This window comes from Ustilaginoidea virens, chromosome 1 (assembly GCF_000687475.1).
Source record: "Ustilaginoidea virens chromosome 1, complete sequence".
In the NCBI taxonomy this organism is placed as follows: domain Eukaryota; kingdom Fungi; phylum Ascomycota; class Sordariomycetes; order Hypocreales; family Clavicipitaceae; genus Ustilaginoidea; species Ustilaginoidea virens.
The window spans coordinates 6598564-6609653 of record NC_057316.1 but is presented as its reverse complement, the minus strand read 5'-3'; the positions used below and the strand labels follow the sequence as shown (position 1 = coordinate 6609653).

General features: G+C 55.3%; 2 protein-coding genes across 2 annotated transcripts; both read left to right on the top strand.

Annotated features, from left to right (window-relative positions):
- Nucleotides 1-405: 405 nt before the first annotated feature.
- UV8b_01521 (uncharacterized protein) lies at nucleotides 406-1263 on the top strand (the record flags this gene model as incomplete). Its single annotated transcript, XM_043139019.1, has 2 exons — nucleotides 406-520; nucleotides 737-1263. The coding sequence occupies 2 exons, from the start codon at nucleotides 406-408 to the stop codon at nucleotides 1261-1263; spliced, it is 642 nt and encodes a 213-aa protein (XP_042994953.1).
- A 4589-nt stretch (nucleotides 1264-5852) lies between these two features.
- Nucleotides 5853-9811, top strand: UV8b_01520 (uncharacterized protein; the record flags this gene model as incomplete). The annotated part of the gene is made up of 6 exons (XM_043139018.1): nucleotides 5853-5927; nucleotides 6011-6041; nucleotides 6183-7439; nucleotides 7525-9285; nucleotides 9397-9530; nucleotides 9665-9811. The coding sequence occupies 6 exons, from the start codon at nucleotides 5853-5855 to the stop codon at nucleotides 9809-9811; spliced, it is 3405 nt and encodes a 1134-aa protein (XP_042994952.1).
- Between the last annotated feature and the right edge of the window lie 1279 nt (nucleotides 9812-11090).

Sequence of the window (11090 nt, the reverse complement as noted above, 5' to 3'; positions counted from 1 at the left end):
TCTCTCTCTCCCTTCTCCTTTCACTGCCACCACTACATGACTGGGAAAAGTTTGCGTCATGCGGTTTGGTTTGCTGCAGGAGGATACTTATGCAGCAATATCTCGTTTAAGCAGCCTTTCAGGTGATGGATGCCTGGGTAGCTGTTGCACTAAAATGTAACGCCACTTAAAGTGCCCACTGCGATTATATTCCCCACCTCGGAGGTATTGAGGTACTCCGTACCTAGGGCCCTGCTACGAGGTACCTTGGACACCTTAGGCAAGGTACCTCCTGGCCGTGCAAGCAAAATTTACCCCAGTGGCCCAACACAGAAGTTCTGCACACCTACATGCTCACTCAACCTGACGACAAACTCGACGCAAAAGCCGTTATCCATTGCGCCGTGCATTCACCACCTCAACATCATGGCTCCCAAGCGCCCCCTTGACTCGGGCGAGCTTGCTCCAGAAGCCAAAAAGCTCAAACGTGGATTCAGAGTCGGGCCAGACAATCTCCCCGATGGTGCTTGGCGACGAAAAGGTTTGTTACTCATAACCCTCATGGCCTCTTTTCTGTTTTCTTTTTTCTTTTTTCTTTTTTCTTTTTTCTTTTTTCGTTTTTCGTTTTTCGTTTTTCTTTTTCTTTTTCTTTTTCTTTTTCCCTTGTCATCTCCATTTTAGCAAAATATCCCCGGCTCACCTATTCGGCGGGAGACATGCTTGGCAGAGGATGGCTTCTAACTCTCAAGTCCCACAGTGACCAAAATAAAAAAGGACCTGATTCACAAGGCCAAAGTCAAGAAGCAGTATGGAAAAATCAAGGCTCGTGAGCAGCAGAAATCCCCGGCAGGGCTGAGGGGGGAGGACGCCGATGACGACGGAGCCGACTCGGGTCGCGGTATGGACGGCCAGCCGAATCAGGAGGAAGAGGATGAGCAAGTACAGATACACCCTGCACGAGAACTCATGCTCAAAGACGAGGAAATGGCCCAGGCTGGCGCCACTGCCGGTGAAGCCACCACGAGTGATGGCTCGAGGCGACGAACCAGGAGGCCAGGCTACTACGATAAACAGCTCCAGAAAGCAGAAGAGCGAAGGAAAGAGAAGGAGGAGCGGGAACTGGAGTTTCAGCGACGGGGGGAGGAGAGGGAAAGGAAGCTCGCAGAACGGCAGCGATTCAAAAAGGCCATGGCCAGAACAGTGGGGAGAGACGGCAAGAAGAAGCTGGGCAGAGAGAGCGCGATTCTGCTAGACAAGGTCAAGAGGTTGATGGCTGACAAGTAAGGTTGGTGCTTCGAGGTTCAAAGTGGTTCGGCGGCGAGGGTGCTGATACTCTGTTTGTTTTCCTGACTGCTTCGGCCAGCATACCGAGTGCCACTTCATGTCAACAAGCAGCCTGCCACACAGGAGCTTAAATCTACAACATTAGGCACCGGGACGAACGACGTGATGGTGGAGTATTCCAAGAAGGAAGAAGGCATTCAAAAAAGCAATCCGAGGGCACCCGAATACGTCAGTTGCCTTGTGCTACTGGAGTCAAATCAACCATGTTTTGGCCTTGACGTGCGGAAATTTCATGGGGCCGAGATATTCCAACACTGCGCCCACGTTGCTGTACCTATGCCTGGGTTGCCGAGTAGGCGAGAATGAGTGACCAGGTCGACTTGGAGCATGCGAGGCTACGAAACTCGTGCGACCTGCGCAAGCGAGACGGCGACTGCAACTCGACTTGCGTGGATCTGGACCTCGGGACTCTGCAATGTGGCTGCGAAGCACGGAACACGTGCTTGCACGTCACCATGGTGTCGGTTCGTCGGACAAGCATATGTTCACGGTTTGTTGATTATCGAACGATGACCAGCGAGAAACTCCCTGCCCCAAACGCACATTGAACACCGTGGTTCAACCAGCCAGAACGAAGCTCAATCCTAGCCCCCTCCCTTGCGTTGCCATGACTACTTGCGTTTGCAAGCACTTTGGTGACCCTGTCAAGTTGGGCTGCAGCTCCGTTTGTCTCAGGATATCGTGTTTGAGGCTGAGTTTGCGGGTGCTGGGTGGCTCGTGTGACTCTGCAGCACAACTTCAGCTCTTGAAGGTCCCGCAACATGACCAAGGTGGGGCCAGCAGGCCCTGTATCTTGAAATTTTTCTATATTTTTTTTTTTTTTTTTTTTTTTTTTTGGGTGACCGTTGCCCTCCAAGGCTCTGGGACTAATGGCTGCGTGCGCGTTGGTCGCTGGTCCTTGGCAGCGGCTGGGTTGACAAGCGGACGAGTTGGTGGCCCAACTCCTGCGTTCCGAGCTCGACTCTGGATCTGTCGCGCGCGACGACGGAAGATGGGAAGGTGCCAGCAATGGCGGCGGTTGGCTGTGAGGACGTCAAGTCGTGTTCCGAATTTCATTGTACGGAGTACGGACTTGGGTGCTACGGGGCTCTGGAGTACGGAGTACGACGAGGTTGGGTCCTTGTTGGATGGCCCGGCGACGCTGGCATCTTTGGGCCTGGGTCAGGCAGGGGTCACGTCAGTCCGCGTTTTGCATGCGATGCATGAAATGTTTCAACTTTGCCCGGCGAAGCGGGCGACTGGCAAGCGACAGGCAAGGGACTGGCAAGGGAAAAAAAAAAAAAAAGGAAAGGAAAGGAAAACATGGACAACGGAGAAGACAGGGACAAGGCGGAAATGGAAAACATGGAGAGGGCACAAGGCTGCATCTTCTGAGCAGCACTCACTTGGCTGGCCGCGCGGTTGACACAAACATTGAAGCCTTTTGGTTACAATCGCTGGTACTGTACTTGCAGAACCTCTGGGGAAAAGAGCACATTGACGGGCTGCGTGTCTCTCTGTTCCTTGGCTCAAAGCACCTACACAGCATAGCACATGTAGTATGCAATTTCGTGCTTGCGTCCGGTGCTTGCGTGTTGGGTTGCATGGAGTCCATCCGTCGTCCACCTATTTTACGTCGCTTGTCACTGTCACTTGGTCTGGTACAAATGTCCGCGGCCGCAACTTGCGAGCAACCAACCGAAGGGTGACCTCTACTCCGTAGATACCGGGTAGGTGAGTACCTTGGCGAACAGGCACATGCAGTGTTTTGCATCTCAACGGCCAAGTCAGAGACGTTTGGCGTCGCGTAAATACATGGCAGGCAGCAACGTTGGCGGGCTTGCTTGCAAGAATCCGTGGTCAGGCCAAAGTCATGCGACGCGTACAGTATTGACTTGTTTGGAGTCATTTCAATGCTGGTACGGAGTACCTCGCGAGGTTTTGACGTGCCGTGGACCCCCCCGTCTGCAGTCTGGACCCCTTGGTGGATCCGGCCCCGCGCCACCTGTTCCATGATTTATTACGGAGTAGCGCCATTTCCAACGTCGCTCACGGATCGATCCCTCCGCATTAGTAATATCAAGTTGGTCGACTTCTTAATACCGCAAGCGACCAATCCTCCAAAAGGGGAGGGGGGGGAGGCACTCCATATCCTTTTTATCTCGATAGTCGGAGATACACCAGGCAACGCATCTCACATGCTCCAGCAGCCAAGGGTACATTAGCTAGCACCAAGCTGCCACTCCTCGTACGACATGGTCAAGCGGGATTTCCGAGGCGAGAGATACGAACCGGCACATGGCCATGTGTTGCCCGACGCGTGGGGGAAAAAAACGAGCAAGCACGAAGATAAGTCGACGACGCGACGCTGCCGTTAACGAGATGATGATGACAGATGCTATGACGTTAAGCTGGGGACCTTGCAAGACGGCGCATGCATGCAGATCCAAAGAGGCATTGCATGGCTACCTGGGTGGCGGTCATTACGCCGTGATGCAACCTTGCTGGTCCGCAGTCAGGATGCTTTTTGTGATTTGTGCCAGCCTTGGTGGCGAATACAGCGCAAGATGGCGTTGAGATAGCGTCGATACCAAAGGGGCCGTCTTGGCGCTCTCCCGAGAAAAAAGATCGAAGGTGGTCGAGAGCAGAGTTGATCTGGAGCAGCAGGTTGTTGCAACCAACACCCATGGCCCTGCAGCCCCTGCAGCCCCTGCAGCCGCTGGCTTAGGTGCAGTACATACATGTAACATCAAATGGCACCAGACGGTTTCGGGATCCCAACAAGGGTCGGTAGTTGGCATTGAATGGTTAGTCGGGCCAGGACTGGCGCTGGGGTCTGGACGGGGGGTCTGGACGGGGTGGGTAGCAGCACTAAGCTTACCAACTAGGAACTACTCCGTAGTGACCATGGACCAGTGACCAGTGACCGCTCCCCCCCCCTTTCCGTACTTCGGGGGTAGGTATGTCGACGGTGTCATCGTATCAGCAGCGCCTGTGTGCGCGCTATCAGAATATGTCATGTGCCCGGAAACTCGGAGAGATGCCGGATCATGAGGGCCCGTGGATACCGCTGTCGGAAATTCGTAATACCTACAGTACCATGTACGAAGGCTATCGCGGTCATGACAAGCTGCTGGAATCCAAGAGACCAATGTGGAATTTGCAAGGACTGCTCCGTACAGTCTGCGAGCATTATCCGTACAATCTACTTGCCAGCACCTTGGCCAGAATTCCGTCGCCAGGTCCAGCCAAGGGCAAAGGTTATGTACAAACTACATAGTGTGCACGGAGTAGGAGTTAGCTAGGGAGGCAGGAGCAACCCAACCGGCCCCGCAATAACCTGCCGGACTGTAGACACCAGACTCGTCTCTGCTGCGCCAATAAGCATCCAGTATTATATTGGCCCAGTAGAGAGTACCAGGTACTTGACCCCAGCAAGTTGAAACGATCGACTGGCTTGACCCTTGGCGGCTGGGGACTCGCAGACCATTCTCAGGACAAGATTCTATTCTCTCTCGGAAAGAGGCGAGGGAAAACCACAGGCAGCAGGGGGGGGGTAACATGGGCCGAAAAAAGAAAAAAAAAAAAAAGAGAGAGAGAGGGAGAGAGGAACCTCCTGCAAATCAGTACCATTGGTTCCTTATTCCCTGCGACCTATGCTTAGTTTTAGTTGCCCTAGTCCCGGCGCAATTCTCAATCCGTCGCCGTCCACGTCACCGACTTCACTGCACGCCTGCAACAAATTGCAGGCACTTACGGGCTGCGGGTTACGGGATGCCGACAGGTACTTTAGGTACCTAGGTACCTAACGTTGCAGGTACCTGCCCAAGCAATCTCAACGCATCGACACCCTCATCACACCATACCCCTCATTCGCACCCTGCTCCGTTCCTTCTTTTACGCGAGACTGCGGCTCACTTTGTCCCAAACCAAGATTGGCCCCGAGTCGCCCGGCTACTGCCATCTCAGTCTTCCATGCACTCTGCACTCCGTACCTCGCCGTACTAGTGGTGGGTGCCTTAGGCACTCGGCACGTCGGCCCTCCTGTAACCCGTTTCTACTTGTATGCTAGGAGGTTCCTTAGGTACCGGAGCAACCAAACATTAGTAGCAGGTACCTCCTAGTACTCCGTAGTGGTCTGGAGAACAGAGTGTCTATCCGTAGGTGCTGGGAGCCCCTGGCAGCGCCACATCGTCTCTCCGTCCTCCTCTTGTCTGCCTGCCTGTCTGGCCTTGTGCCGTTGGCGACATCCCAAGGCTTTCGACTGCGCAATACCCCTGCATCTTCAACACCACAGCCTTCTTCTTCCTGTCCCGTCCGTGTGTGTCGTTTTCGGATTCGTCGTCATTGCACCCCCATCGATCCGCGGCATACCGTCTGCCGCTGCGGTTCGTTTGCGCCATCCATGATTACGATCCCGCCTCGCTGACCATTCTCCTCATCTCGTCGCACAATCCTCGGCCGCTGCAGGTCGGGTCGACCGCTTGTCCTTTGCAGCCGTCTTGTGATAACTGGGTGCGGGCCGGCCCTGTGTGCCTCGTCCTCCCACCATGGCGGCCACGGCAGAGGAATATCTCGACCCTCTGGACGTTGACGATATATTCCCTTGCAGGGCGTGCGGAGAGGTTTGTGCACATTCGTCATTCTGGATGCCGCTTGACCCGGCCTCTCTGTTGGCACGGCGCCGTCACTAACTTGACCAAACTAGATCCTTGAGGAAGGCAAAGCGTACGAGTTGGGTATGTTCTGCAATCCTGTTCCGTCAAAATCTCCCCTTCGCCCCGAACAACCTCCCAAAATACAGATGCACCCCCCCGACTTATGGTCGGCATGTGGTCGACTTGTGTGGATTCGTGCTGACCCTCGAGTCTGGTAAATAGCCGGCAGTCGATGGCATATCGACTGCTTCCGTTGTCACACCTGCGGCACCCAGCTCGATTCGGATGCCAATCTGCTTCTCCTCGGCGACGGATCCCTCATCTGCAATAACTGCACGTATAGCTGCACCGCCTGCGGCTGCAAAATCGAGGACCTGGCCATCCTAACGGGAGAGCAAGCCTTCTGCGCCTCCTGTTTTCGATGCCGGAACTGCAAGAGGAAGATTGAGAATCTGCGATATGCGAGGACGTCGCAAGGCATATTCTGTATGGGTTGCCATGAAACCATCATGGCTAGGCGGAGAAAGAAGTCCAAGGCCGCGTCGGCAGCCAAGTCCCGAGAAAAAGAAGCCGCAACCGTGATAGAGAAGTCACTCCCTGCCTTGCCGCCAAATGCTATCCCCCCCAACGCCTTTTCAAACGACCGCGTCGACCCTGACTCTGATACCCCTACCGAGCTCTCTCCCCGCCCTCAAGCCCAGACTGCGAGCAGTTCCAGACAACCCCGGTCCCCGGCAAGATCGGATTCGGGGTCGACGAAAATGGAGGCCCTAAGCTTACCAGCTACTACGTACCGGAAAAATCGCAACTCAACCATTTACCATAGCGCCGACTCGGGGCCGGGGGATGGAGCGGAAAGCTTCTTCATACCTGTGGCCCTAGACCCGAGCCCTGGCACTGTCAGCACGCCCAGGTCCGCTTCAGATAACAACACAGCGGAGGGAGGGAGACGCAAGGAGAGGGACTATTTCGGCGCCCCAAAAGGTTCCAGCCCCGAAAAACGAGACGACTCGATCACCTCTACCCCGCACATCGCCTTCCAGGAAAAAGGCCGTCAGGCGTCCTCGGACCATGACGCGGCTCGACTCATGCCAGGCAAGTTTTCAAAAGCCTCGGAGCAAGACCAGGGCAAGACAAGCTCTTCGTCCGGAGACGAGTTCAAGCTTCAAGACGCCCCATCCGCGAAGAAGGGACCATCAACGCGCAGCAACAGCTCACACTCGTCCCCTCTGCAAGACAGCAGCAGCAGTAGCAGCAGCAGCAGCAGCAGTAGCGGCTCCAGCAAGACAGCAAATGGCGCGACGCGCAAGGATGGCCACGCCAACTCGTCCGAAATAGGAAAAGCCAGCGAGCCGCGGACATCTGAAGATGACGATGCTGCCAAAGGCACGACGACGACGACGACGACGACGACGACCCGTCAAGGTCAACAAAAGACTATTATTCGCAAGGACGTTCCATCGCCAGTTGCTAGGAGTGGTAAGTGAAGAACGCAACTCTTTTTGTAAAAAAAAAAAAAAAAAAAAAAAAAAAAAACTCAATGATGACTGACATCTGCAATCAGGCTCTCGACCGGGCCAGTTTGATCAACAGCCCGGTTTGAGCGACACGTACACGCAACCTCGTGCTGCTCCTCCACCACCACCAGGTGTACAGGATCATACAAGTCGCAAAGGATCGGCCAGCACGAAGGAACAGGCAGAGCCAAAGGTCTCCCCCAAGCTACCGAGGTGGAGCGCCGGAGGAGACTTCAGCATGGATGAAGACATGGCTAGGATCCTGGGCACCGATGAGGGATCCTCCTCCATTCTGCGAAGGGTGTCAAACGCGGTGCGGCACGGTCGCACTGGTAGTATCGAATCTACCTATCACCACCATCCTTCCAGAATGAGCCACAGCCGCAGCGTCAGCGAAACGACGCGAGGGACCGCGTCTCCCGGGTGGCCCAAGTCCCCCGCCGGCGACCAACATGATGAAACGTCCAACGACGTCGGCAGCCCTGTTGGGCTGTCGTCTCCTGACGATGCTGTTGTGTTGAAGCGACAACTTAGGAATTCGGAGCAACGAGTGGCTGAGCTGGAAAGACAGTTCACGGCGGAAAAGGACATGAAGAAGCTGGATCGAAAACTGGTGGAGAAGCGCAAGACGGTGTCTGTTCTCGACACGCAGACTGAGATTATGATTCGCCAGCTTGAAGTGCTCGCTGGCTATGTCGAGCGCGCCAAGGACACACGGACGCCAATTGACCCCCGAGAGCTTGAAGACTCGGCCATCAAGGAGTTTGTGAAGAAGCTGGAAGCTGTCAAGCAGGCCATGTCGGAAGCGATTGAGAGGCTCCACGAGGAACGCGATCAACTTGTTGAAGAGAAGGATCAGGCCATGGCGGACAGGGATCGGGCCTTGATGGAGTTTGAGCAAATGTCGTCCAAGAATGCGCAGTTGGCGGACATGAACAATGACCTCACGCACCAGATCCAAGAACGATTCAAGTCACAGATTGGGGATGTCAAGTCACCCAACGGCCTGGGTATCTACGGCAGCGGCAAGATCGGCGGCGGCGGCGGCGGCGGCGGCGGCTCTTCAATCAATTTCGAGACGTCCAGCATAGCGACCGGGGCCACTCTGGTGGGCGAGGAGGAACCGATTGTCGAGAGCGGCCCGACGGTAGTCCATGTCAGAAAGGGCCAGGCGAAGAAGTTCAACTGGAAAAAAGGTTCCAAGACGATGGCGCAGAACGTTGCCAAGGGAGTCAACAGGGCGGTAGTCGCGTTCCAGCAAAACGATCGAGAGAGAATGCAACACCCGGGGCTGGCGGGGGACAGCATCGGCCTGCCATACAACATGACGGTGGCGCAGGTAGAGGCGACGGGCCCGGCCGGCTTCGCCGCGCAGAACAAGCAACAACTAGATCCGGCGGCCAGGCAAGGATTCGGGTTTTTCGGCAAGAAGAATGCCGTTTCAAAGTCGTCCTCGGCTGGAGCGATTGCGGCGGCCGCAATAGCGGCCGAACCCCCATCCACGCTGTTTGGGTCGGAGCTGGTGGAGCGTGCCGAGTTTGAGCGTCGTCAGATCCCGGCGGTTGTTACTCGATGTATCGAAGAGGTGGAACTTCGCGGCATGGATCAAGAGGGCATCTACCGCAAAACCGGGGGGAATTCCCAAGTCAACATGATCAAGGAGGGCTTTGAGAAGAATGAAAACTTTGACATTTCAGACCCGGATATGGACATTACGGCGGTCACGAGTGTGTTGAAGCAGTATTTCCGGAAGCTGCCAACACCTTTGTTGACTTTTGATGTTTACGAGCGGATTCTGGAATCCAACGGTGGGTGTCTTATGTGTCTTTGCAGTGGTGTTTTTTTTCCCCCCTTCTTTTCCTTTTTTTTTTTTTTTTTCTCCATTTGGTTCCCCATGCTAACTGGCACTGTCCGTGTAGCCATTGTCGACGAGGCCGAAAGATGCAATCACCTGAGGAGAACCTTTGCTTCCATGCCGGAGAGGCACGGCGACTGCCTCGAGTTTCTCATGTTCCATCTGCACCGAGTAGCCCAGCGTGAGCCGGAAAACCTGGTACGCCTTGCTGTCCCTTTTGTGCTGTTCCTCTTTCATTGTTATTTTGCCCGCACTCCCCCTCCCCTTCGCCATGCCAGACCTGGATGTCTCGCACTTTCTCTTTCTTCTTCTAACTTTTGGCCTTGTTGCAGATGTCCCCGAAGAATTTGGCCGTCGTGTTTGCACCGACGATTATGCGAGATCTGAGCATTGAGCGCGAAATGACGGACATGCACTCAAAGAACACTGCCGTGCAGTTTGTCATTGAAAACACCAACCGTATCTTTGACGATGTTTGAGGGACCGGACCCTGGCCGTTGATTATTTTTTTTTTAAAAAACTGCCCTGTTTTTTTTTTTATTTTTTATTTTTATAATTATTATTGCTTTGCATCTGGCATGCAAATCTTGCGATGTTGCCCCTCGGACAGGCCAGGGAAACCCCTTTGCTCACCAATCCGCGGTTGCCCGTTGCCCGTTGCCCCTGTCTCATCTTTACCATGACGATGAATCGCCAACGGCGTCTTTCTGTGGCGCCGGCGTTTTGAGCCGCGTCTTGTCCAGCTTGTTTTTCCTTGCTTCAAAAGAAGAAGATATCCTTGGCCGTCCGTCTCTGGCTGAAAGGGCACCCGGACCCCGAGACGTGTGTTGGATCCGAGACGAGAGGCCGCGCAGAGCTTGGTTCGGGTCGTCCGTCTTGGCCAGGTTGCCCGACGTGGCTGCGACGCTTGCGGCAGGCAGGCAGGCAGGCAGGCAGGCAGGCAGGTGGATGGTTTGATTGATTGATCATGGCATGCGCTAGGGGTGACTGACTGCCCCTGAGCCCGGGGGCGTTTTCAGGGGTTGAGCGGCCGTGGCTTTGTGCCAATAGACTTGGGTGCTGGTTGAGATTCGAGATTGGAGGAGCGACTACTTGGTGCAGAGCAATACAAGCAAGCATACCGCCCGCATGCCTCTTGCTCTCGCATGTTGATCTCGCCGGACTTGCCAGCAAGCCGCTGTGATTTTTCCACAGCCGCCCAGCCGCCCAGCCGCCCAGCCGCCCAGCCGCCCCAGCCCGTTGCCCAACTCTCTCGCCCGTAACTACCCACCCACCTACCTCCTACCTGTACCAAACCTACCTACCTGCCTCAGCAAGGCACCTAAGCATCCCACGGCATTGACCCTGCTAAGCAGCCACAGGCTCCATGCAGCGCTGCCCAGCCCGTTTCGTCAACGCTTCAGCTCCGCTCCAGCTCTCCAGCTGCGAATACGCCCGCCCGGTTACGCATAAGCTGCTTTCGCAGGCGCCCTTCCCCATCCCAGCAGGCCCCGTTGGCTCAGTGGTAAAGCGTGTCACTAGTACGCGGGCGCGGCGCGGCGCGGCGCGGCGCGGCGCGGCGCGGCAATGACAAGATCACTGGTTCGATTCCAGTACGGGGCAGGGGGTTCTTTTTGCCAGTGGGGCAAGGCAAGCAAGCAAGGAAGCAAGGGGTGGGTGCTTTTTGGACCATGATAGGTAGGATAGGATGATGGATGGTGGTGGTGGTGTTGACTGACCGACAGGTGGGTGGGATGGAGATGACGGTGGTCGGTGGAG